Source organism: Leopardus geoffroyi, chromosome A2, assembly GCF_018350155.1.
Source record: "Leopardus geoffroyi isolate Oge1 chromosome A2, O.geoffroyi_Oge1_pat1.0, whole genome shotgun sequence".
NCBI classification, from domain to species: Eukaryota; Metazoa; Chordata; class Mammalia; order Carnivora; family Felidae; genus Leopardus; species Leopardus geoffroyi.
In genome coordinates this window covers 62,360,528-62,387,406 of record NC_059331.1, presented here as the reverse complement: position 1 = coordinate 62,387,406, position 26,879 = coordinate 62,360,528, and the positions used below count along the sequence as shown (strand labels likewise).

Here is a 26,879-nt window from a genome sequence, read left to right as displayed (position 1 = left end):
CTTCAACAAGAGTGGTCAAGCCAACGGCGGTCCATCCACACCGTGGAATGCCAGCCGGCCACAGAAAGGGGGGAGCTGCTGACACAGGGTCAGCCTGGAGACACCCCAGGGCTTTGTGCTGAGTGAAGAAACAGCCAAGTTCACAGGGCGCAGACCAAGGGATTCCACGTGTACGACGTTCCCAAGTGACGGTCACTGGGATGGAGAGGACTCAGCGGAGCCAGGGCTGGGGGTGGCGGCGTGACCGCAGTAGAAGGGGGACCATGGCGGTGATGGAAACGTTCCGTATCCTGAGCGCGGCCACCAGGACGGGACGGGGCAGAGCCACACACACCACCCACCCAAGTCCATTCCCCACGCGGGAGCTGGGTGAGGCACAACCGCGAGGGAGGCCGCTGAGGGCCCCAGAGCCTGTGTGTGTGCACGGGCGGCTTGATGCCACAGCTGACACGTGGGGGGTCCGTGCAGTGCATCACCTTGACTTCCGGACAGCTGTGGAAACGTAAACTAAGTAAGGACAGAAACCTGTCGCCCGCAAGCCGCTGATGTTTGCACCAATGCCAGGCTGCGAGTGTGTTCTTTCCAGTTCCATGGCCCCTGCCTCCCTGGGCCCGGGAACAAGCCCAGGAAAACCCACCGGCGAGCAGGGCCAGAGGGCCCGTGATCCTGAACTGGCCTCCGTGAACGCGCTGTCTTCCGGACCTGACGCATCTGTGCACCCACCACCCCCACCACCTGAGAGCCCTCAGCTCCTATGAGGGTCCAGCGCGCAGGGAATGGCAGGCAGAGCACGGCCCCCCGACCTCGGCTGTTTCGGGAGGATTAGCTGAGCCCACCTGCCCACGTCTGCAGAGGCAAAGGGGGCAGGACTGAGTTCTGGGGGCCAAGGTCGTCCTCACTCGGGACCCTGGGCGGGCTCGTGAGGTCATGCAGGACACCTGCGTGCAGAGCGCCCACTGCGCCCTGACCCCCAGGCCCTGACCCACAGCTCCTTGAATGGGGCAGGGCCTGAGCCAGTGCCACTCCCCTCTTTGCATGCTTTTCTCTGCTACCCACAACATGCACGTATTTCCTTGGAAAACAGATCAACATCAAGGCTAAGACAAAACTTGTTTCTTGTTTCAACGTGGAGTTTGGCTGTCTGAGCCTCTCCCTTAACCCGCCAAAGGGAAGGACAGTGGCTCGAGTGCAGAGACCTGAAAACCAAGGGCCGTGCATCCCCAGGTGGGCCGCTTAACCTCTCTGTGCTCCAGCTTCCCGGTCTGTGAAATGATGACAGCAGATGGTCGTGAGGATCTGGAATGTTCACGCCCGTGAAGAGCTGGAAGCATGTCCCCCCCGATGGAGTACTCAAGCTGGCTCTCACCGTCCTCAGCAGGTCCCCACTGCCACCAGCGGGCGGGTCAGGAGCCCCAGTCCACGTGGAAGCCCACATGTGTGAGGTAGCATTCCCGGGGGCTGGGGTCCCTCTGCCCCTCCGTTCCTGCTGGACCCCCGCTCCTCTGGGATGCGGCTGCTGGGGGCGTGGGTGGTGAGGCGGGGTGGGAAGGACGGTCGCCTGGCCGGGGCCAGGTAGGAGTGCACCCCTGGGGCCCAGCATGGACACCCAGCGCGGATGCCCCGCATGGACGCCCCGCATGGACACCCAGCGTGGACGCCCAGCTCCCCTCAGGTGAGCAGCGCAGACGACGGAAACATCTCCCACCCGCGAAGCACAAGCTGGGTCTCGGTTTCCTCTCAGGCTGACACCCCGGACATTGTGGGCTGAGAACTGGCCCTGCCCAGCGTCAGCCCCTCCCAGCCCATACCCCACTCTCCCTCCCCGCATGCTCTCCCCACGGGCCCCGAACTTAAAACACCACTTCAGAGACAACCTTCTAGAAGTGACCAGTCATCTTGGGAACTGGAGGGATTCTCCCTCTGGGGCCTGGGTGCCCATGGCCTCCACAAAGCAGCGGCTGAGCTGCCTGGACACCAGAGGCCACCATCAGAGCCATGCAGGCCGGGGGGCCACATGAGAGCCACACAGGCCAGAAGCCACGTCAGAGCCACGTGGGCCAGGGGCCACGTCAGAGCTACACAGGCCGGGAGCCATGTCAGAGCCCTGCAGGCCAGTGACCCTGGCTGGGAAGAGGCCCCACCATGGACTTGGGGTCCTGACTAAGGGACGTCCCGCAGAAGTGGTCAGACTCGCACTTCTCCGTCCATCCTTTTCCTCTCTTCGTGCTTACCAGGAATTTACCCTTTTCTTTATAACTGTGAAGCGTGTTGCTATAAAGCTGCTGCCTCCTCTCTCACTAGGGACATCGTAGGGTCCACGCAACGCGCCTTGCTTGCCCGGGACCCCAGGGAATATGTTTGCTGATTGCCACGCTGATGCCTGTGGGTCCAGCCGGACACGCCAGGGACGGGGGCGCTGAGGCCACAGAACTCTGGGGCCGGGAAGTCAGGGGTGCTCGGTCCGATGAGAGTCCCGGGTGACAAACCCCATGCCCGCTCTCCAAACTGTCCTTGCCGAGGCTTGAGAAATGAAGGCCATGCTCAACCGGCTTTCCTGATGCCCTGCGGCTGACCCCCGATGGCAGGCCCAGCCTGAGACCTGACCATGGTCCATGGGCACCTGCCTGAGCCGGGGTGCTCAGGGGTGAGCGGCTCATGGCGATGGTGCCCTGGTCTGACCCGTCCAGGGCTGACGGGCAACCCCGCCTACAACCACTGAAAGCCACAAAAGAGGCGCATGCGTGGCTGTGGTGGCAGAGATGGGGGCCATCGCTGTCCCAGGCAGAGAGCAGAGGGCAGGCACGGGCCGAGTGCACAGCTCGGGCACCCAGACCGCGTGGCACAGACAGTGAGGGGCAGCTTCTCGGCATCCTGGAGACATGGGAGGGTCCCGTGCAACCTCTCACCATGTGAGTCGGGGACAAAACCACAGACGGGTCACTTCGGGAGATGCTGAAATTCAACATCTGTCATCTGCATCGTGGCACCGGCACAGGAGTCAGGCCTGGACACGGATGAGCAGAAGACGGGGCCGGTGAGGGACTTCATCCCAACGGGGAGGCAGGCTCTGGGGCCAGTGGGGCCAGTGGGGCCAGGGGGGCCGGTGGAGACAGCAGCCGCCAGCGGAAGGGCCGGCCCTGCAGGTCACTCGGTGGTCGCTCGCAGTCCTCACTAGGGGCCCCTGCTGGCGGGCCAGCCCTGCCTCTGCACCTCTCCACCCCGTCCTTAGGAACCACGTGACTTGTCACGGCCCCGCATCAACCCCCCGAGGGCCTCCCGTGGGGCCTGCTGTCACTAACCATGAGGCAGGGGGACGAAGGGGAGCCGCGGGCCCCAGCCGGCTACCTGCCTGTCCCTCCATGCCCCCACCAGGGGAGCCACCTGGGCCAGAGGCCGGAAGCACTGGCTGGAGGGAGGGGCCAGATGTGCGGCCGAAGCTCGGGGTCCAGGACACACAGGTGGTCAAATCTGATGCACCGGCCGGCAGCTCACCGGGGGCACAGGGAGACCCTCTCGGGCTGGGGAGCTGTGTGCAGACGGGGAGCCTGGAAACTGCACAGTGGTTGCGGAACTCGGCCTCGGTCCCTGGGGTGAAGGGTGAGGTGACAGGGACAGCGGCCGGAGCACATGCCTGCACAGAGTGAGGCAGCAGGTGTCCCCCAAGGTGGGAGGCTAGAGGGCCAGGACCTTCTGTCCCCGGCAAACACAAATGAAGGACCAGAGTCTGAAGGCAGCACCCGTGAGGCGTCCTGCACTCTGGAGATTCCGGGTGTCGGGGGCTGGGCCAGGATTCGGGGGACTGGGGACAGGCGGAAACCAGGCCTGGCTTGCTGTTCCCAGAGGGAGGAGAGGACGCAGGGTGAGCAATCCAGCGGCAACTCCAAGTGACAGTGAGGGAAGGGGCCATGAACACACACACACACACACACACACACACACACAAACTCATACATGTGCACACATATATGCACATGCATATTCACACTCACGCATGCACACATATGCACGCACATATGTGCGCTTGTATGCACACATGTGCTCACATGTGTGCACACATGCACACATATGCACATATGCAAACTACACTGCACACAAACTCACATGTACACATGCACACTCACGCACATGCACACACAGAAACACACACACATACACATGCACAAAATCACAGACATGTACACACCTATGCACACACGCAAACACACGTGCACATGCACATAAACTCACTCGTATGCATGTGCACACAGGCCAACTCACACACACACACATATGGAAATGCACACACATGTGCACACACATGCACACACCTATACATGCACACACACAAACTCACACTATGCATGCATGTGCACACACACATGCACACACCTAGGTACACACATGCAAACACACACGTGCACGCACAGTCACTCGTATACATGTGCATGCAGGTAAACACATGTATGAAAACACACACATGTGCATACACACAGACACACCTATGCGTGCACAGAAACTCACGCACGTGCATACATATATGCACGCTCACGCACGCACTTCCAAATGCACAGGAAGCTGTGAGAAAAGGAAATCGCGGGAGGACGTCAGGACTCAGAAGCCCAGGCCAGGCAGGTACCTGACACACCTCTGCTGCCGGAGACTCGGAGTTTCTAGAGCCCATCATCTTCACAGGGCAATCGTAGCAAAGAGGGGCCTGAGCGGGGTGGGCCGTGAGGTCACAGTTCTAACGGAAGCCTGTGCCTCCACAGGCCCCATGGCAAACACTGACGTGGAGAGACCTCGCACAGGGGACGGTGAGGAACGTGACCTTCGACCCGGCTCTGCACAGAGGGGTCCCCCCAGGAACACGTGCACACACCTGCCAGGCACGTGAAGCCCATCCGGGTACCTAGCAGAGGGAAGGCCGCTCTTGATGGAATTCACCACCAGCAAAGCTGTCCAGGGGTTTCCGGCAACATTCTCACAAATACGAGCTCACCAGCAAAACCACAAAAAATCCTTGGAGGCAACAAACCCCCAGGAGTCCCAGCCAGCAGCTTCTCCCCCAAAAGCAGGGATGGAATCCCTTCTAACGCACAAAACCCACACGGCAGGGAAACCGGGAGCGAGGGGCGCAGTGCGCTCTCAGGAGATGGAAATCGGTCACCGACGGAGCAATGGTGGCTGGGCGCCAGGACACGAGGACACAGGAGGGCGAGGCTCAGAGCCGCTTGGGAAGGGGTGGCAGACCAGGCTCCTCCGGGGCTCCGGGGACACGGCCCCTGGCCCCCGCCCCCTGAAACACAAGGCCCGTGTGGCTGAGTGGATGTGGGGACGCCCGCAGAGCAGCACCCCACAACCCAGCAGGAGAGCAGAAAACCCAAAGATGGCTCTGACCGAGCTGAGAAGAAAGGTGGAAAATCCTGGCAGCCAGGCCGCACAGCAGGGACACCCAAGGGGAGGCCACCTTCCATCCACTAGAGGACTCCACCACTGAGAAGCGTGCAGGCAAAGGGGGAGGCCTGGGACAGGAGGGGCAGCCAGAGGCGCTCCCCGTGGAGGGTTGGCCTGTCTGACGGTCCCCCGGCTCGCAGGCCACGGCCAGACCTCCCAACAGAACATCTGACATGCACGAGTATCTGGAGGACGGGTTCAGCCAGAGGCTGGGGGTCTGAGCACGAATTTCCCGATACACACATGGAAAACCAAACTGCAAGAGTAAATAAGTAAATAAAAATACAAGATACCAGAAAGATTTTTGCAGGAAAGCAAAAGCAGCCCAGCCCTGAATGGCATTTACAAGGTTGTGAAGTGGAAAAGGCCAGGGCTGACCCGGCCGAAGTGCATCTGCTCAGGGACCAGCGCTGGCGGCCCCTGCCTTGTTGTCCTCACACGTCATGACAGCCCCCCTGCCTTATCGTCACCCTCACATGTCATGGCGCCCCCGCCTTATCGTCATCCTCACATGTCATGGCGTCCCCTGCCTTGTCATCATCCTCCCACGTCTGGGCGCCCCCTGCCTTGTCGCCGTCCTCCCGTGTCATGGCACCCCCTACCTCATCGTCCTCACACGTCATGGTGCCCCTGCCCTGTCATCGTCCTCACATGTCATGGCGGCCCCTACCTTGTCGTCGTCCTCACACGTCAGGACGTTAGAGAACGGGATCTCTGCCTTGAACATCTTCCGACAGTGCATCAGCTGCACAAGCAGGTAGCACACGGTCTTGAACTTCATCCTCTTGGCTGGTTTTATGTCAGAGAGGATCAGCCCTGGAAATATCTGTGCCAACACGTGGCACAAAGAAACCCAGTGAGGACACCCGTGCTGCCCTTCCAGCCTGGAGCATGAACGAGACGGGAACACTCAAGGAGGTCATGGGGACCAAACAAGTGAACAGAACCGGCACCAGGTCCCACAGCACAGAGCCACACCCACGGCCTCAGAAAACCAGAGTGAAGCTGGCATCCGGGGGCAGAACAGCGGACAGCTGTGGGGCCGGGCCAGGGGGAGACCCCAGAAGCCTGGTTAAGGACCACACATGCCGACCCCCATGGTCCCTGCCCCTCAGAGACCATCCTCCACTCCCATCCCCCTGGGGCCCAGTGCTAACCCCTCACCAGGCCCTCCTCCAGGCCCTGCTGGCAGCTGCCACTCTCTCCCCTTCTTCGCAAGCCCAGCCTGTCCTGGCCCAGGGTCACCCTCACCCATGGTCCCCAGGCTACAGGGACTGCTGCATCTCAGGGACTGCAGAGCCCTGATCTGTGGGCGTACCACGACAGCGAAGCTTGAAGCTGTCCCCCACATATGACACGCTTATGTCCCGAAGGAGAGCTGGGGCCACCTGTGCCCTGCACCCTCACCTGTGTCCTGAGCCCCCCACTTGTGCCCTGAACCTCTCACTTGAGCCCTAAAAGGAACAGGTCACCTCTAATCATATCCAGATCAGCTTCCTTGGACACAGTGACCTCAAGTGCCCCACAAGATCTTCCTGTGGGCACAGCACCCCTCAGCGTACCCCCCACCCCTCACCTGTTTTCCAGGAGAGGTGGTAAAGGACCAGGGAGGTGAGGAGGGAGGCTGCAGGAGGCCCAGCCCCCGAGAGGACCCTGCACTCTGACGGAGGGTCTAGGAGCTCACAGCCCCTGCCCCACACACACCCCATGCCCCCCCACGCACCCCTCCCCTCACACCCCTCCTCCCACCCCGAAGGCCTGGCCCAGGGGGTGGGCACGCCATCCCGTCTGTGTCCACGCAGGAGGGTCCTGGCGCCCACCTTCCGCCGATGTGACGGCACGATGAAGAAGGTCTCGATGTTGTGAGCTTTCAGAAAACTGTTCCTCTCGTGTCCATGACCCGGCTCCACCTCGTAGTCCCCGTTCAGGCACGCTAGGGTCGTCTTCGTGATGTGGACCTTCCTGCAAAACACAGCAGAGGCGTCCCTGAGCACAGGCACGTGCAGGAGAAGCGGTCAGCCTCGCCGAGTCACACATGTCACACGCAGGTCACCGGGGAAGGGAGGGGGCGGGAGCCTAGCCACAGGGAGGACAAGAACCTTCAGCAGGACGGAAGACAGCAGCGGGGTGAGGGGAGAAGCAGAGTGTCCCTGAGACCTCAGGCCCTGCCCGGTCTCACTGTCCCCACACCAGATGGAGCGTTCACACTCATCCCGGCACATTTTGTGGCAAGAAGGAGAATCCGTAGTCGATGCCTCCCCATACCCGCCCTGGAGCAGAACCGTGAGCCTGAAAACCCATAGCAGCCCCAGAACCCCTCAGCCCCAGTGCCTCCCAGAGACCTGAGCGCTGGGGTCTGTGGAGAAAAGCAAATTCCCCAGTGTGCAAAGTGGTCCTCAAACCACCATGTCTCCTTGATTTCCTGCAGGGACCAGGGCGTTCAAGCAGGATGAGAGTCCTCACCGCTGGGAGGGACTCTGTCACCCGCCAGCCTGGCCCAGAACTGCACAGGGACAGCCAAGCAGCAAGGGTCTCTGGAGAGGCAGGGGAGCGTCCTACATTCAGGGTCCTCCATCCATAGCAGAGACGGGAGCTGCACACAGTCACTGAGCTGAGGGTCCCCCGGGTCACAGAAATCTCAGCAACTGCTCTCAGTGCAGAGCGCTCCAGGCTCTGGAAAGAGGGGGTCTCGGGTGCAAGCACGTGGTGGGAGTGGAGGCCCCCGCGGGCCCCAGCTGGGATGTGGCCTGGGGACAAACGGGAGGCCTGGCCAGCCCGGGGCCGCAAGGCCAGTGAGACAAGGCCCCACCTTCACCAGCGAGCACTGCCTGCCACTGGCCCCGGGCGCTCACTCGCCCCATGTCTGTGGTGAGAGAGCGTCAGCCCCAGAAGCTCCCTCCCAGGATGCGAGCAGGGCTGGGATGCCAGCGCCCACTGTCTCAGTCCTGCGGGATCGGAGGCCCAGCTATGCGTGTGACTGTCCCAGACAGCAGGGGCAAGGGGACATAGGGTCCGGGCCTGGAGGCCCCCCTGATCCTGGAGCCAGGGAAGACACAGGTGACTGGGTGACTGTGCTTCCCCTAGGGCCCACAGGGCTCGGGGAGTTTACTTAGGACCCAGCGCTGTCTGCTCCAGGGCAGCCTGGAGCGAGCACCTTGCGCATCAACTCGGGGAATTGGCCGCAGTACCAGGCAGCAGGTATAAAGGGTCGGTTTTAGACCAGGAGATGCACGTGAAGAGTGGGTGTGTTTGGCCTCCTCCGGTTCCACCCCTGCCTGGCCCTGGCCCCTTCAGGGCGACTGCTCAGGGCGTCCAGTTTGGGAAGGGGCCCAGGAACCCAGCCTCAGGGGTCTCAGCGTGAAATGAAAGCCACGCAGTGACAAGATCCACCTACCTGTCCGTCCACCCACCCGTCCATCCACCCACCCATCCGAGTCTAGTCACGCTCTCTGAACACCCCGTGGTGGACAGGGTGTTTGCTGAATGGGTAGATGGGGGGGCGGGGAGGGATAGGTCAATTGGGGGCTGTGATGGTCCACGGGAGAGGTGCTCAGGGACGGCCAGGCTCACAGACGACAATCATCTCTGAGCACCCTTGGAAAGGCCTCAGCGTCAGGCGGGTGCTGTGTGTCCCCCACAGTCTGTCCAGGAGGGAAGGAGAAAGATGTGTCCCCAGGAACCAGGTCTCTGGGGCAGGCAGAGGGCAGGCAGTGAGGGACAGGGGAGGGGCAGAGCCCTGGAGGCACACACGGCCAGGAGCTCGGGAACAGACACTGCACGGCCAGCACGGGTGCGAGGGTGGCTAACGCTCACTCCAGCGTGGGGGCCACGTGAGCCCTGGCGGCACATAGCTGTGCCTGGTGGCCCTTCTCCCGTGGCCGCCGCTGAGCGGGGGGAGGGAGAACCCCATTCTTGCCTTGGCCGTGGGCCTCATTGGGCAGGGGAGGCCACCGTAGCGGAGCAGCCACAGGGCAGGGACCACGCGAAGCACACCGTGGTGCCAGGAGGAAGTCCGTGTGAGCGCGGAAGGGCTCTGAGGCCACGGCACCTCCCTTCCTCAGTGAGCGCAGGGAACGGAACCGCCAGCAGGTGGCCAGGCATCAGGCCTGCTCTCCGGCCAGGACCGACTTCCCGTGGAGGCCGGGGGGTCCCGGAGGCCCAGCACAGACCAGCACCCGCGCCCCTGCCCTCGCCACCCCCCCACAGCACACCGCCTCGTCCCGACTCACCCAGGTAGGCCGGCCGCCTCCATGACGTTGGCCAGGGTCACGTCGTTGGACCACACGTCGTACTGCCACTTGCGCAGGCCCAGGACCCCGCAGAGGACCCTGCCTGTGTGCAGCCCCACACGCATGTTCAGGTCCACCTCGGTGGCCTCGGCCACAGACCTGCAACAGACGAGTCACGGGCGTGGGGCTGGGCCCTTGTCCACACACGCACAGGGGAGCCCGGCCAGGTGAGAGCACAGGGTCTCCTGACCTTAGCCTGACCCCCCGGCAGGGCCCCAGGTGGCCAGGGCTCCTCAGCCCCCCAGCCACCGGGCACCCCACACTGTGTCCACGTCACCCCCTGCCCCCTTCCCACCCAGGGCAGCCCCTGAAGGCAAGCAAGCCTGGGACCTCAGATCAGAGCCCCCGATCCGCTCTGTGACCCGCTGACCCAGAGGCCAGGGTGACGACCAGCCAGGAGCATCTGACAGTCTCCGTGGCCCAAGCGCCCTGGGGGACAGCTGGGGTTTGACCCCAAGCTCCAGACCTGGCCTGTGGGGAGGCTGTCGCTCCAAAGTCGTGGCCCGACCCCCAAGCAAACTATACGGGATGGAAAGTGGGCTCAACACACATGTGGACGTGGAATCATTCGTCAGGTCCCGGGGTGCAGGTCACCCCTGGCTGAAGAACATGGGACGGCGTGCATCCCCACGGTGCCCAGGGGAGATGGCCTATGGTCGGCAGCCACAGCGGGGCGACCCTGCAGGACGCTCTGTGGGAGAAGGGGTTCCCTGCAGCCATGGGGGGACCCAGGGGGGTGTCCCACCCCATTTCCCAGCCCCTGGACGTGCTGCCACAGTCGGACACAGGAGGCACATGACACACTTTGTCCAGGCAAAGGGGACGTGTGGCTGTGCTGACGCCCTCCGGTGCTGTTTTCCTCGTTCTGACTTCCCCAACGGGCAGAAGTTGTGTTATTAAGGAAAACTCTAAACCACGCCGCTGAGGAGGCAAGAGCAGGCTGTCTGGTGGGCTCCCAGGGATAAAAGTGGGCTGCACAGGAGAGACAGGGCAGTGTCCACAGTGACCCCCAGGCAGGTGTGCCCGACAGGCCTCCCGGGTCAGCGGCCAAGCCCAATCAAGAAGGGCCAGGAGGCCAAGCCGAGGTGCAGGACACGAGGGTCCCATGGCTACGATGCCTATCACGAGGGGGAAGGGAGACCAGCCGCCACCCTAAGGCCGGCTCCACCAGACAACCCGCCCTCTGCCCCCTCCCAGCGGAAGGTACCCTACGGCCCAGCCACGTGCAGACCCCCATGAGCTCAACGAAAACTCTGCTTCCTGCTTTGACACTGGAGCCAATTCATGTGCACCGCCTTGTCCCGAACACGAGCTGGCCCAGCCGAGATGCAGCCTCCAGGAAGCCCTCCCAGATCTGCACCCCCAGTCCCTGAGGGCTCATCACTGGCGCCAGTACAACAGGGTCCATCAGAGACTGTTCCCGGCCACACCCTGACCTCCCGGCAGGCTGACCCAAATCACCAGAGACAAGGGGGTGCCTGGGCTCTTAAAACATCTGAAATAAAAACCCTAAAGGAAGACAAGGGGCTTCAACAATGAAACAAAGGTGTTCTGTCCAGAACATACGGACAGGACACTGACTGCGTCCTGGGGAGGACAAGGTCCGGAGGCTTTGGCTCTCAGAACCTCACACAGGCAAGGCGGCCACTCCTCATGGGGAGGGGATGGGAGCAGAGCCCACACTGGGAGACACCAGGATTTCTAGGGAAATCCCACCGGCCCAGCAACTATGACCACACCAACCACTGCCCTCTCTGAGCCTCAGTTTCCCTGTGTGCAATCCAGGGAGGGGCTGAACAAGTGCCAACAGGCTCTGACAGCAGCCGAGCTACCCTGGTGCCTCCAGGCTCAAGGCCACGGCCACGGCCTGCTAACTCCTACTCTGGCAGGTGCAAGTGTGGGTGGAGACACAGGAGAGGGTCCACGAGGACTCAGGATGCTCCACGCCACTGCTGGGGGTCCCAACGTGGGGCCTTCAGATGCCCATTCCTCTTGCCGAAACCACCCCGCCTGAGGACGGTGCCCCCTGGGCCCAGCTTGCCGTGGCCCCGACTTCCACGTGCAGACTGCCCGCCGCTCCCACCAGGTTCCCGCCAGCTGGGCCACCCTGCCCCCAAGGGGCCTCACGCAATCCTGGACCCACCTCCCGTTGGGGGCCCACCGCCGCCCACTGCGTCCACCGAGGGTTCATCCCCCAGAACCAGAGGTGTTCACGGGCGCATTCAGAAGTCCGTGTGCCACAGACTGTTCAAAGGGTTACTTAGAAGTCTGACTGTGGATGTGTCTTCAACACCTATTTAGTTTTACACACATGAAACGTATTTTTCTCTTAATTATAACTTTTTTCAGTCATTTGCCAACCTCTACCTAGAGGCGCTGAGACAAAAAAAAAAAAAAGATAAGATTAAAATTTGGGGTAGTTTTTTTTTTTTTTGAAATTTGCAAAAAGAAAAGAACGTAGGAACAGATGAGTAAGAAAATTTGCAAATGGTGTTTCTGTGCGTTTTCAGCATTTGCACCCTCTGCAACCGGGAAGGGACAAAGGGCATGGGGACCCTGGCTGGCAGCCACATGTAGCGTGCAGCATACCGCCAGCCTCCAACCAAAGTCTGCAGCCCAGACACCCCACTGGTGGGCTCTGTCTCTCCCCTCTTCCAGAAGGTTCTGCCTCAAACACCTGAGTTCTGTGTCAGCAAACGTTCAGGCACCTGGGCAGGCGCTTCTCAACAGATCGTGCATCAGGAACTGTCTCCCTGAGACACGCTGGCCAGGAACAGAGACAGCCAGGGGCCTCCACGACCATCGGAGGCACCTTCCCTCCGGGGCCAGCCCAGCTCCGACCTGGTTACATGGGCGTCGGCGCCCCGAGGACCAGGCAGCCCCGCCAGCTCCAGCATGGGTCCCAGAAGGCAGAGCACAGGCCGCTCGCTTCCCCTGACCCAATACCGCAAACCAAACACGCAGCCTTCCGCAAAGCCACGTCTGCGTTACGTCTAATAGCAACACGGCCCCTGGCCTGCTTCTGGTCTGGCGCACGATGTGCTGAGGCCTGTGACAGATGGGGCTACCCCGCATGAGTGCACAATCGCCCGCTGCTGGAGGCGCACAGAATCCAGACGCTCTGGAGCCGGAGGGGACCTTGCAGAGGAGTCTCCGCACCCCACTCACTGAGCCGGCCCCCTTTTCTGGGCGGGGGGTGAGTCAATGTCCCAGCGGCTGGGGAGCCAGCAGAGTGCAAGGGCCGGCCTGCGGGGAGAGCCCCTGGCCCCGGGAGCTGTGCCCACCACCCAGGGGGAGGGCCCGGGCCCCCACCTCCACATCGGGACTCGTGATGTGGCCTTAACACACAGCGGGTAAATATTCCCATCCGTTATTCCCACAGGAGCAAACTTCCCACCAAGTGCAACACATGATCCTTCCCACCTGCTGGACAGGATCCTCGGCCCCTCCAGGCTCAGGGGGGTCAGCACCCAGCCGGGCACAGGCTGCACGCGTCTGCTCTTAAGGAGATCTCTTCTGTCACCGTTAACTCATTCGGCTCTGCTCCGTCCAGCGGCAGCAAACGCCCGGCCCCTCACAAGCCCATCCTGAGCTCATGTCAGGGGACTTTCGTGTTTGCACAGTGCGTGACCCTAGCAAATGTGCTGCCGGATGACAGTGGGTCTACACCCCGGGGCGGAACTAGCAGCATCTCCCCCACGATCCTGAGCACCCAGAACCACACACGGGGTCCCCATGAGACGCTTCATCAATCTCATAACTGGCCCAAACCATCCTTTGGCCTCTGGGTCTCCCCCGTCCACTGAGAGGCCCCCCCGGCCTGGAGCAGACCTGTCTGTGGCCTGACCAGGTACATCTGCAGGCACCATTTTCCTGCTGGTCACCCACAGCCCGGTGCAGCCGCCCAGGGCCACCAGGGACCTCGCAGGGATGGCGCTCCTCTGGAGAGCGCAGGTGGAAGACAGTGGCCTCAGGACAGAAGATGTGGCTAAGAACACAGACCTCGCTCCCCGGGCTCCATGGGCGGCAGAGGCCTGGCCAGAGGCCCAGAAGCCCACTCTGGCCACCACCCTGGTCCTCGTTTCTCCTCCAAGAATTCTTGTGTTTCCAAAGCTCCAGTCAAAAATTTCGCTCTGCGATCAGCGTGTCTGGGCAGACCCACCTTCGGGTAAACAAATTCTGTCCTGCATGTGTTCTGTGTGTCACCCGGGGACAGTGTGGCCGGCGAGGAAGGCCGCCAGAGGACCAGGAGTGGCATCCTCGGGAAGCAGTCCCAGCCTGAAGCACAGCCATGCAGCAGACACACACTGGCCTGCTCTGTGGTACCCAGGAGGGCTCATCTGTGCAGGAGACCACCTCTAAGCTGTGACCCTGGTGGCCTTCATCTCTGTGCAGAGCCAGGGCCTGGGCCCAGCAGGGACTCCCAGTTTGTCAAGACAGAGACATGGAATGCTCTGGGCATAAGGAGCTGGGGCAGGGGGCAGAGGGCAGCCTTCAAAAGCCAAGCAAGATGCCCCCAGCCCTGTGGGGGACCACGTCAGAGGGCAAGACCTGGAGTCAAGGTGTCAGGGCCTGGCAGGACCCCAGGGACCGGGAGTCCATGAGAGAAGGCAGGAGGCACAGCCACGGGGACCCTATTTCCCGGAGCAAACAGACCAGGGACAGGTCCACGTCTCCACACGACACAGCGCGAGGCCAAAGCCAAGGGCAGATGACACACCCACAGGACTTCTGAGTGCGGGCACCACTCCAGGTGAGGCACAGAGCCCATGAGAGCACAGCCCGTGTCTTAAATGCAGGGGCCTGGGTGGCCGTGCTTGGAGGCCCCACCTGGTAAGGAGGCTCAGGGTCTGAAGGGCACCAGGCTGCCACGAGGACCTGGAGGGGGGAGGGTGGGTACCAGCATCATCTGCCTGATTCAGGGCACCATCTGCCTGGCCCAACTCCGAGAGCCATCTGATCCCCCAGTCAGGCCCGTCTGGCTCACAGGCTCCTACGTGCACCACGCAACCCCCACCTGCATTTGTGCCTGCGACCCTAATGCAGCCCCACTTTACCCCAGGGGATCACACAGGAGATGGAGGCGCTACAGGGCACATTCCGTACTCTGTGACGCAGCACACAATGCGATGTGATGTGACAGGTGATCGGTGTCACTCATGCGTGATGCGCTGACATGTGACAGGACGTGTGGCGTGTGGTGTGACAGAGGACATACGGTGTGAACAACACGGGGTACCCGTGATGGAGCGCGCTCTGTTCTGTGACGGGACAGGTGACCCAACATGACGCCCTCTCGGAGAACAGACGTCATCGAGCCTCCGAGTCCCGTGCACAGTGAATCTCTGCTTCCTCCCCGACCCGCCTGCCCTGCCCTCGGCCTCCTCGAGAGCATGTGCTCTTGTGTTTGGATGCACGCGGACTCACCGGGGCCCCAGCCACCCCTACCCTAGCACTGGGCCCACCGTGGCCACCAAGGCACCGGGACCACACCGCCCTGCCCCCTCCAGGGCCCCCTCGCTCACTCTCGACAAGAAGCGGGCGCCAGGCTGGGTGCTGGCGAGGGCCGGTCTGCAGGTGCCGGGTCTGCGAGGTCCGCCCCCCTCCAGGGCCCCCTTGCTTGCATTTCTCTGTCCCTCAGTCATTTGTGTCCCGCAGACGACAACTCAGCTGCCACTTCCGGGCTCCGACTGTGACGCACACACCAGTCGCTGGGCCGTGCTCATGTCTCACACTGCCGAGATGCCGGAAGGCGGGCCCTCCACCTTCCAACCCCACACCCCCCTGACCCACACGCACTCTGCATCCACTCAGAATGAGATGAGGCTGGACAAGAAGGGGGCACAGCAGGGCACAGTGCTCCTGGGATGCGCACCTGCTCCAGCCAGGCCTCCCCCCGCAGAGAGCACGTGGATAGCCATGCCCGGGAAGGCAAGAAGACGCAGTTCCTTCGAGTGGAACTCGGCTGGATGTGAGCCACGGCTCCCCAGCACGGTCCCCCACCGGGGTGTGTGGTCTGGCTGAACAATGAGTGACCTCTTCGCGCACAATTACTGCACACCTGACGATACCCAGGGTGGTCACGGACAAAGAAACGCTGTCCCGGCAAATTGCAGAGGAGGGGGCCACGGAGGCACAGCTCGGGAGGGAGCCCTCCCGCCACGCCTCCCCGTGCAGCGTGGCTCTCCACAGCCCTGGGACCTGGCCCCCGGGACCCACTGGCCAGGTCGGCACAGGGCGCGGGCACTCACGTGATGGTGTCGATCATGTCCAGGCCCATCTCCACGCAGCAGTGGGCGTGGTCGGTCTTGGGCTGGGTGAGGCCGGACACACAGTAGTAACAGTCCCCTAGGATCTTGATGCGGCGACAGTGATTCTCCTTGGGGGCAAGAGGGCAAACCGCACGTTAGTGACGCATCCGGGGCTAGGGACCCACACCTTTGCCAGCACGGGTGCCGGTGACCACAGAGTGCGCCCCAAGACCCCACACCCCCAACCCAGAGGACCCCCTCCAAGCCAGGGCAGCCTCAGGAGGGTGGGCAGCCCCCACGGCTGTGACCGGGGTCACCCTGGGGCACCCACGCTCCCCCCAGGCCTATTCCCCTGCAGGCATCCCCCTGTCTGTCCCTCAGCTCACCTGGAAAACCCCGCAGACAATTCAAGGTGGGGAAGCCCCAAGCCCGGAGCCAGCTTTTTCCCGGGGGGCAGGGGGTGTCTCCCAGGTGGGCCAGCACGACGCCCCTTCTGACCGCCACCTCGGACAACCACACATCCACACCGTCTGTGGCCATGACCCCACCACACACACACACACACACCAGCCCCGGGAAGGGCAGGTGCACCACCTCAGGGTCCCTGTGTTTGGGGTCCACTGGCCGTGGGATCGGCTATCACCAAAGAATCATCTTCCAGGGCCAGAGCCCCAAGCAAACCACCAGGGTCTGCACCTGACCTCGCTGCCCACAGGGACACCCAGAAGGCAGCCAACACCACGGAACGTCCACGCTCACACTTATGCAATGGGAAGAGTGCCAGCCCCCGCCTCGCCCGCACGCTGCCCGGGGACTCACTAGCACCAGTCATCTCAGCTGTGACTATGGCTGAGAAGGTAGTTTTACTATCAAACACTTCGGGAAAGCCCTCCTGGACACCCTTATGTAGCAGAGGGCTGCACAAAACACTTTCCCGCAAGTGGGTCACGTCCACAGACATTCACCACATGACGCAACTGAGAAATTCTTCAAACTGCATTAATGTTTCCGAACGTAATAGCAAATCCAGTGCGTGGGGGTTTTTTTAGTTTTTTTTTAATGTTTATTTACTTATTTTGAGAGAGAGACAGAGCATGAGTGTGGGGGGGGGGGGGCAGAGAGAGAGGGGGAGAGAGAGAATCCAAAACAGGCTCTGCACTGTCCACGGGACTCACACTCACGAACCAAGAAATCATGCCCTGAGCCGAAATGAAGAGTCGCACACTTAACGGACTGAGCCACCCAGGCGCCCCACAAATCCGCCTTGTGTTAACGTAAGTAGCAAACGTTATGAAAGTTTACAACATTTTCCGGAACAAAAACGAGCAGTGAGAAGTATAGTGTTGTTTTTGCTTTGCGTCTGTCACGTGCGCCCGGACCTGTGGGCGTCTGAGGGCCCCACCTCGCCAGCGCGGCCTGGGGGGAGCACCTCACAGACCCCCCACGTCCTGTGACAGCCTAGAGCTCCGCCCCCACCCTGAGAACCATCCTACGGCTTCTATTTCATCCTGCTCTGGGACGTCTCCCCGAAGTGCTCACTCCCGCGGGACCACCCCCCCAACCTCCACATTAACGTGACAATCCCCGGCTCCCGCTGCCCACACGCCCGCACAGACGCACACTCGTGCACGACACTCTCTCCTGAGAGGCGGCCCAGCCACCGCCCCACATCAGAGGACGGGCGCCCACCCAGCCCTGGGCCTCCCTCGGCACGCAGATGCTCCGGACTCCAGCCATGGGCCACGAGCTGGCTGCTGGGAGGTCAGCCCCCGAGGGACCACGGGCAGCCGCTTAACGTTAGGACACAGGCCTCCCCGTCTGCGGAAGGGGGTTCTCCCTGTGTCCCAGGGGATGGCCACGCTGGGGGTGACCTATCCCAGGATGGTGTCTGGGAGCCTAAAGCCGGACAGCCGGGTGCCGATGTCCACCCTGCAGAGCCAAGGGCCGGGCCCCGGGAGTCAGCCCACCATGCTCATGCAAGCCTCCAGGCCAGCAGGCAGCACTGGGCTCTCTCCTGGCACTTCCAGAGTGTCCACCCCACTGTCCCCATCGTCACTGTCCTGTGGGAGGGCACCCACTGTGCCCAACAGTCAGACCCGGCCAGGACACTCCATGCAGGCCAGGGAGAGGGAGTCCTTCTCCCAACCTCCCCTGTCCCCACATCCAGGCTGCTGTCCTCAGGCCCAGGGATGACACCAGGGGCACCTGCCAGGCCTTGCCCCCTCCTCCTATGGAAGTCTCCCACCGTCAGGACGTCCTCTCAGCTCCAAGATGCCCACAGAGGGCATGGCCCTACCGCACATGGCACTATTCTTGCAGACGATGTCGGGAGAGTCACCAATCCCCGGTTCTGGGCACCTCAAGGATGACGTGTGCCCATCAGCACCTCCATGGGGTGTCCCTGTGCCCTTGGCTCAGCTGCAAGGTGCTCCCAGCCACCTCCTGCCCTTCTCCGAGTGTCCCGACAGGCCCGTCTCTGGATGAGCAGGTGTGTGAGCCAAGTGCAGGGGGACAGGTGCCCACAGGGAACCTCGAGTGTGACCATTACGGCCCCACATGGCTGGTCTCCAAGTGGGGGCCTGCAGCAAAGCCACTGAGCAGGTGGCGTCCAGGGGCTGCAGCCTTGTAATTACAGCCTGTCAGCAGCAGATGTGTCCTTCCTTGGAGACTGTCCTCCAACTCGAAGCCTCGGTGCCCGCCCGCCGGCCCACCACAGGGCCAGGGCAGGGACACAGCCGGGAACAGACTGGGGGAGTGAGAAACTGACACTTGGTCTTGTTATTCCAATCTCAAACGTCCTGGCTTTTGTCAGCCAGCTTGAGAGACAGAAAGGTATCTTTTGCTGACTTTGGTGTGCTTTTGATTTAAAATCTTCCTGGTGGTTATTGGAAGCTGGCACCTGGAGCCAGAGCCCAAGCCCTAAAGAAGGAGGCAGAACACCAGGAGAAATGGAGGGGGGAAGCTGGAGGGCCCCGAGACCCTCAACCCACAGCTTCCACGCCAAGGAGGGACGGGAATGGCCGGTGACACCAGAGGGGTTGCGGGGGGGATCCAGGTAGGAAGGTCTCATGCTTAGCTTGCCAGGGGTGGTCTGCAAGGTTGAGGACAGTCTCTGACCCGCCAGCCCTGCCTAGCAGGCAGCTGTGGGGGCCTCGGGGGGCAGGGACCCAAAAGCTAAGGGGTGACTGTTGCTGAGAAGCAGCAGAAATAACCACTTGCTTCAACCTCCATGCACCCTAAACCATCCCTACGGTTCCCTTTGGCCCTTCTGTGCCAGCCGCTGGGTCAGAGGAGGGTCCTGCTCTCCCAGAGCCTGCGCCCGCCGGGAGGGACCACACGGGAGTGGTAGTGTTGAGGCCATCAATGCACAGACACATGTCCTGCAGCGGGGTGGCTGCGCCAGCCCAGCGCCCTCCTCTGCAGCCCAGATGGGCCCGAGGAGGTACCGTGCCCACTGAGGGCAGCGGCCAGCAGCAGACGGTCACTGGTGCGCACTCGCTCCCAGGAGCCGGTGCCAAGAGGAGTGTCCGAGGGCACGCAGCGGGACACCTGACCTCGCAGGTGGGTGGCCCTCCCTGCACATCTCGTCCTGGGGTCTGCACTGAGAGACCAAGCCACACAAATGCTGTACATACGTAAAGAAAGAAACCTGAAAACAGCAATGCCTGAAAACCAAAACCAGAATGAAATAAAGCTCAGTGTGAGCACGTCGGGAGCGTGACCACACACACGGCTGTTCCGAGAGGCGGGAGGCTGTGTCTAATGGGACGTCATTCAAAAACAAAACAAACGGAGACATCTTAGACCGCGTGCAGCGGTCCTGTGGATGCTCCCCAGGGCAATGATGCTCTGAACCGACTACACAAATGCACGGGAGAGCGAACAGAGTTGACGGTACGTGGGATTTCCAGCTTTGGGGAAACAGACACAGGTCAAAATGAAAGGAGCAAAGTCATCCAGCGAGTGAGTTGGAAACATCAGTACGAACTCAGAATTTGTTCTTACTCTTCTGGAAAGTGAGAAGCTAACGATCTCCTGTGAGATCCCAGAGTAGGACCTGGAAAACCACTTCCTGCCGGAAGGAACCAGGGCTCCCAGAACCACAGACGGCTCGCTGTGCCTCAGGCTGGGCTGGGGGGCGGATCCTGTCCAGAGGGACAATGGCAGGGCAGTGCCCGCTGACGGGATACGTGCATCAGAAGTAAGAACACACAGACTGGGTCAGGAACACCCAGTTTCTACACGACTGTGGCTTCCCAGTAACAGAATGGAAAAGCAGGAGAGAAGAACCCCCCGCCCGACCTTGGCAGGCTCTAGGGCACTGATTCCTCGAAAATTGATCGGTGCCGAGACTCAACCGTTTACTGTTTTTGAGGATAACCAATTAGCTGACGTGTGAATGTTCTTGTTTTTTAAAGAATCATGAGTGAATCGGCGCAGGAAAAAGGACAGAATTAAAAAACCATGCGGCCCAAATCCCACTGAATTGCCAGCCAGGACAGCTGTCATGGCACCCCTGGTGTGACGTCACGGGGAGCAAGTGGCAGGTGGGTCGCACGGGCACCACGGGAACACCTGGGGCAGGAACTACCCGACCCCGGCCCGGGAGGCCCACAGGCTCCGGGGAGGTGACAGATGGGGGGGAGCACCTGGCATCCATGTCCTGCGGGAGCCACCCCGAACAGTTTGTTAGCGCTGACATCTGAGGGCCACAGGCACGTTCCCCGTTTTCTAGTTCCTGTGTCCTGCGATGGACGTGTAGAGGCGTTGCTGAGGAACTCCCGCTTGTTCTACTCTGCCAACCCCAAGGGTCAGGAGCCCACACCCCCACGTCCACCACATGCGCTCACACTCTGGCCATGACCCCACCGTGTCACCCAGGCCAGGCACCACACAGCGGGGGACATCCCAGAGCCCAGGGTCCACATCTCCCAGACTGTCTGGCCCTGCCGTGCCCCTCCTCTCAGGGACTGTGGGGCTGCTGTAACAAACGGCATCAGGCCCTGTGCCATGGGTTAGCCCAGACACATGTCCCCCTCACCCATATCCTGCCTGGCCCTCCAAGGGCAATACGCACGAGTCGACAAGTAGGTGACACGGCCCAGCAGGAGTCAGAGCCACTGCACCTGCAGTCTCCTGGGCTGGTGACCAAGGTGTCCTGGTGGCCAAGTCGGGCTCACGGGAAGGACTGCCAGCCAAGGCTGTGAGCACGAGGTGAGGGACGTCCAGGACCAGACAGAGGGTACAGACGTCAGCTGCCGTCCAGAGGGGGTTGCCAGAGTGGGGCCTGCTGTATCGTCTCTGCCTTTGTGCACATGTGAAATTCCCGTAAAACAAGTTCTACAGGCCCTTGAGGGCAGGGCTGGGTCTGACTTGTACAGGCTGCACCCCACCACCTAGAGGGGTTCAGTACACAGCAGGCCAGCAGCACACACGGTAGGTCGGCTCTGCACACAGTAGGCCGGCTCCGCACACAGTAGGCACTCCACAGTGAGCACTATCTCCTCGGTGCCACTGGGGGAATGTTCCTTCACACCACAGGCGGGGCTGCCGTCCAGGCCACCCTGCCTCCCCCTGCACCTCCCCCCGCATGCCCAGGAGCTACGCGCTCAGCCGCAGGTTGCCGGGCTCTGCACACCTTCCCAGGAGGAGCCACCACAGGTGCTGAGTGGACGTCCCCTCCCAGAAGGAACCAGCGTGAAGCCGCAGCCGTGGGCCACATCTCTGTACACAGAAGCAAACGCAACGGAAACCACCGGTCGAGTGATTCTGGGGAGAAGGACCCCAAGGCCCCTGCTGACACCCGCCAGCCAGGCGGTGATGGTCACAGCCCAGGGAGAGCCTGGAACCTTCTCCCAAAAAGGACACATGCAGGCGCGTGGGAGCGGGTTTCTACAGACGGCCAGAAACAACAGTCTCTTCAAAATTCCAAACACCTACTGGTTTTCCAGAAAGCAATATTTCCTGCTAATTAAGGAATAATTAAAGAAACCCAGGCTCGTTATTAACAATGCAGGAAGCTCAAAAAAAGTAAAACGTGTGACTCCGCAAAAACCGCAGTCATTCTGGACCTCCCCTCCACCCAGGGCTCCCTACAGCGTGTCCCCCCCCCTCCCCCAGTGCTCCCCCACGGCATGTACCTGCATGTGCACACACGTTCTGGAAGGGGGGTTCTGCTCCACGCTCGTCCAAACGCAGAGCCTCGCCCTCGGGTCGGTCTCTCGAGTGGAGCACGGACGATACACGTGCTGCCTCCTTCCTCAAGATGGCGGCTCCGAGTCCTGGCCACACGTGCTAGGCTCCCGCCTCCCTCCTGGGCTGGAGGGTCCAGACGGACCCCTCGACACCACCCCCGCCCACGTGCAAGCCCGGCTGCTGACAGCACAGCGAGCAGACGAACACGCTCCAGTCCCACGGCGGGCAGCTCGGAGCGGCGCCCGGGACGAGGGAGTCCGAGCAGCAGGGAATCGTGGGCCGTCGGTCTCCTCATGTTTCACAGGCCACAAAACCCAGGCTCTGGCCCCTGGATGGAGCCCAAGGGAAGCCTGAGGAGGAGGACGGACGGGGGCAGGAAGGATGGACCTGAGCACACACGCCAGCGAGCTCTGGCTCTTGACGGCTTCGTCCAGAACCCGCAGAGTGACATAGAGGGCAGAACGGTAATGCGCCAACATGCGCATGACAGTCTCTGAGCAAGTGCGGGTGGAGCCAGACAGACAGACGGTGCTGAGAGCCTTTCTGGTGTGCTGCTGCCTATGGCCGGGGTCGCACCCTCGGCGCCGTCCTGTCTTCCCTCACAATCCCCAGCACGAGGCCCCGTGCACACCTGCCCCGGCCCCGAGCATCCCCACCCTAGCCCCGCACATCTCTGTCCACTCTGCACGCCCTGCCCACTCCAAACACCCCATCCTGGCCCCATGTACCCCCGCCCCGGCTCTGAACACCCCTGTCTGCTCCACGCACCCCCATCCCAGCCCCACAGACCCCCGCCCCGGCCTCGGGCACCTCCATCCCGCTCCCAGGTGTCCAGTCCTGTGGGTCGCTCCCACAGCATGCACATCGGGGACGATGCAGACTGGCCCAGCCCAGGCCGGGGTCCCCGGTGAGGGCCCACCTGCAGACACAGCACACCTGCAGGAAGGCCCAAGTCCAGAAAGGAAAGGCCTCTCAGGCCATCCAACCTCGCTAACCATCCGCTGGCTCGTGTGCAAATCAGCCGCCTTGCCCCGGTGTACCACCTACATTGTCCTAAATCCCAGCGTGTCCCCTGTCACGGGCCAGGCACAGGCACCTCGGGGCTGAGAACTTACCACAGTATAACAAGGTCTGGCTGGAAACAGTCCCCAGACAGGGCCTCAGGGCCATGACCCAGACTTAGGACCGTTGTCCTTGCCTGTGCAGGGAGCAGACTGGGACTCGGGCCTCCACAGAGGGCACAGCGAGACCCCAGGCCACCCTGGAGCTCAGGAAGGAGGGACATCGGCTTCGGCTGGCCGTTCGCTTTCTGTGGCTGTCAGCCGTGGACGAGGGGTAAAGGCCAGCCACTACGGAGACCAAGGCAAATATGTGCTCACTGTGAGTCTAACTGCCCAGCAGGGACCTTCGTGAGGACAGATGTGCTGGGTGGCAGCGTGTGAGTTTCCCAGCACACCGGCAGGGGTCACTGCCTCCTGCACACCAGGCTCTGACACACATGCCACGTGATCTCAAGAGGGGCTCACACACATTGGTGTGAAAATACATTAAACAAATACTTGGCACCATCGACACCCAAAACAACAGACTGACAATTCTCAGCTGCCAGGCATGACTTTGATGGGGCAGAGGGTCCACACTGAACTTCCAGAGAGGGAAACATAACCCCTGAGACCCACGCCGTGCCGGACGGACAGATGGGTAGTCCCACCTCACAGGAGACAAGGCCGGTGACCGTACAAGTTCAGCATCAGAAACCATCCAGAATGACGGAAAAGGAAAAAGAGCCCCAAATTAAAAAGGATCATCAGTGGGCTGTGGGATGTCAAGATCCAGATGCGGGCAAACCGGGGTCCCCGAAGGAAGGGGGAGAAGCATAAAGAGTGTCTGATGGCTTTCTCCCCGAAACAACAAAACTGTAAACCTACCGATGCAGGAGGCTCGATAAACCACAAGCCCAACAGCCATGAAGAAAACCACACGGAGTCACGTCAAGATCGAACTGCTTCCAACCAGCGGCCAAGAGAATGTCTTACAAGCAGAGAAAAAAGACGTCTTTCACGTGTTCGGACAGAGGAGCCGGGTGCAGTGGGCAGGTTCCCGCTGAAAACACACAACCGAGCAAGCACCTGCTGGCCCACCGTTCTGCAGACGGTGAAAAGAAATTCTAAAAAGTCAAGGCCAGATGAAGACTTATCTCAGAAAGAAGAGACAGAGAGGACGGGTTGCTGGCCCACCATGCGGGAAGCACGGGAGGAAGTCCTGTGGTAGGAGGAAAGCATGGCCACGTGGGCATACCCACATGGCCCAGAGCCACAGAAACAGAACCACGTAAAGAGATACACACCCCTGCTTGTGACCCATTTCTGCAAAAGAGAACAGTCTGTGGGAACAAACAGGGTAACAATGCAGGGCTGAGCTACAGGAATCAGCCACAGACCCCAACGCAGGCCCAGCGACATGGTGAACCGTTATGATCCAAGAGCCCACAAAGACACTCAGGCAGGGTCACACAAGACACTCAGCAAATCCACAAAAGGGCAGAAAAGGGAAACCAACAAAAAACAGATGGAATGAACCAAAACTGGGACAGACTCAACCTGCCACACCGACAGCACAGTCAGCGACCGCCAACCATCAGATTCGATGTAACTTAAGGTGCAAACGGGCTGGAAAAAAAAAGGGAGGGAAAAAGCTATGCCTCCTGATGATAATCGAAGGAAAGCTGGAACAGTTACATTAACATAGGACAAGCTCAGATTTCCAGGTAAACAGGTCATGTCTTTATTTTTTTTAACGTTTGTGTATTTCTGAGAAAAAAACAGCATGAGCAGAGAAGGGGCAGAGACAGAGGGAGACACAGAGTCCGAAGCAGGCTCCAGGCTCCAAGCTGTCAGCACAGAACCCGATGTGGGGCTCAAAATCACGAACTCGATCGAGATCATGACCTGAGCAGAAGTTGCTTAACCAACTGAGCCACTCAGGTGCCCCTAAAGAGGTCATTTCTTAACGAAAAACGAGTTAATTCCTCAAGAGGACCCAAGATCCCTAAATGTTTACAAATCGAATAGCAGAGCTCGAGAGCATAGGATGCAGAATGGGCAGGACTGAAGGGAAGCAGACGAATCCATAACTACGTCAGGGAGCCCGATGCCCCCGCTCGGTGATGGAGGAAATAAGCAGCCAGGACGTGAGCAGAGACGCAGAGTAAGGCGGTGAGGTGACCACCTGCCAGCCCCAGCCACGCGCACACAACTCTCCAGAACACAAGATCGTGCAGGAGCAGGTGCACCTCGCTGCTCAGTCACGGGAGGAGACCACGTCCTGAACCACACGTGTAAGACGACTCCAATTCCCTGAAAAGTACTGTTCTCTGACCACTGGAGAATTAATTTGGAAGTCAAGAATAGAAAGGCCTTTGGAAAATCCCGCAAAAAAACATACCTCTAAGTAAGCCACGTGTCTAACGAAGATTAAAAGGAAAACCAGAAAAGTATTTTGAGCTGAGTGAAAACAAGAACACGACGTTTCAGTAACTCGGGGAAGCCGCCTCGGCAGCACACCCGGGCAGTTCGCGGCACCAAATGTTCATGCTGGAAGGGGAGAAAGATCCCGATCGGTGGTCTCAGCTTCCACCCCACGAGGCTACAAAAACAAGAGCAGAAGAGAACCAAGGGAAGCAGAAGAAACACAATAAGAAACATCAGAGAGGAAACCCGTAACAGAAAAACAGAGAGATCATTGAAACCAAAAGCCAGTTCGCCAAGAAAACCACTACCACTGATAAACCCACAGCCAGAATGATGAGGGGAAAAGGGAAGACACCAATCACGACAGTGAGAAAAGGAAGAGATGTGTCATTACCGATTCTACAAACATCAAAAGGACAAGGAAGTTCTGTGAGCACCTTTATTCCACTCATCTAAATAACTGAGCTCGAGTGGACACATTCCTTAAAAGACTAAGACACAGAAAGCAACCTGACCAGCCTTACTTTGTAAAAATCACATTTTTAAATGAAAACTTGCCCAAGGACAACTCCACGCCCAAATGGGTTCACTAGCAAATTCTGTCACACACTTGAGAAAAAATAACAATAGCAATTCTACAGAAGCTCTTCCAAAAAGTCGAACAGGAGGGGACATGACCAAACGCCCCCAGGACACCAGCGAGATGAGATCCCACGTGAAGACAACGGAAGACAAGAAAGCCACCAAACAGTGTCCTTCAGAAACCTAATGGGAAGACATCTAAACAAGATTTTAGCACACGTGTGCACACTCACACACGCACACCTTCACACACACGTTAACGCGTCTGTGCGCACATGTACGTGTGAGCTACATACACGTGCATGCACACAGGCCTGTACGCAATGCACTCACGTATATGTACACACTCACATGCGCATACACACCCCACAACGTGTCGCACAGCCCACCAGCCACGCAGCTCTGACGTGTACAGTACACGCTGTCTACAGGGTGTACCCTTCCCGTGAAAGAAGTATTTAGCCAGCGTCCCAAACACAGGTGCGTGTCCCGGTGAAAGAACCACGTAGCGAATAAAGAGGCCCGTCTCTCACACACCAGCAAGACGGACAACCTAGAAGAAATGGATAAACCCCTGGAAACACACAACCTATCAAGCCTGAATCACGAAGAAACAGAAAATCTGAACAGACTTCTTTCCAGGAAGGAGGCTGAACCTG

At 60.3% G+C, this 26,879-nt stretch overlaps 1 protein-coding gene across 2 annotated transcripts in view; it reads right to left on the bottom strand.

The window, feature by feature from the left end:
- ADCY1 (adenylate cyclase 1) overlaps positions 1–26,879 on the bottom strand; it is a 113,828-nt gene that overhangs the window by 46,967 nt on the left and 39,982 nt on the right. For both annotated transcript variants that reach the window (XM_045494217.1, XM_045494218.1), the window contains exons 5-8: positions 15,974–16,101; positions 9,663–9,821; positions 7,254–7,395; positions 6,104–6,259 (exon numbers count right to left, since the gene is read on the bottom strand). In XM_045494217.1, the coding sequence (XP_045350173.1) occupies positions 6,104–6,259; positions 7,254–7,395; positions 9,663–9,821; positions 15,974–16,101 (585 nt within the window). The remainder of the gene's footprint in view (positions 1–6,103; positions 6,260–7,253; positions 7,396–9,662; positions 9,822–15,973; positions 16,102–26,879) is intronic.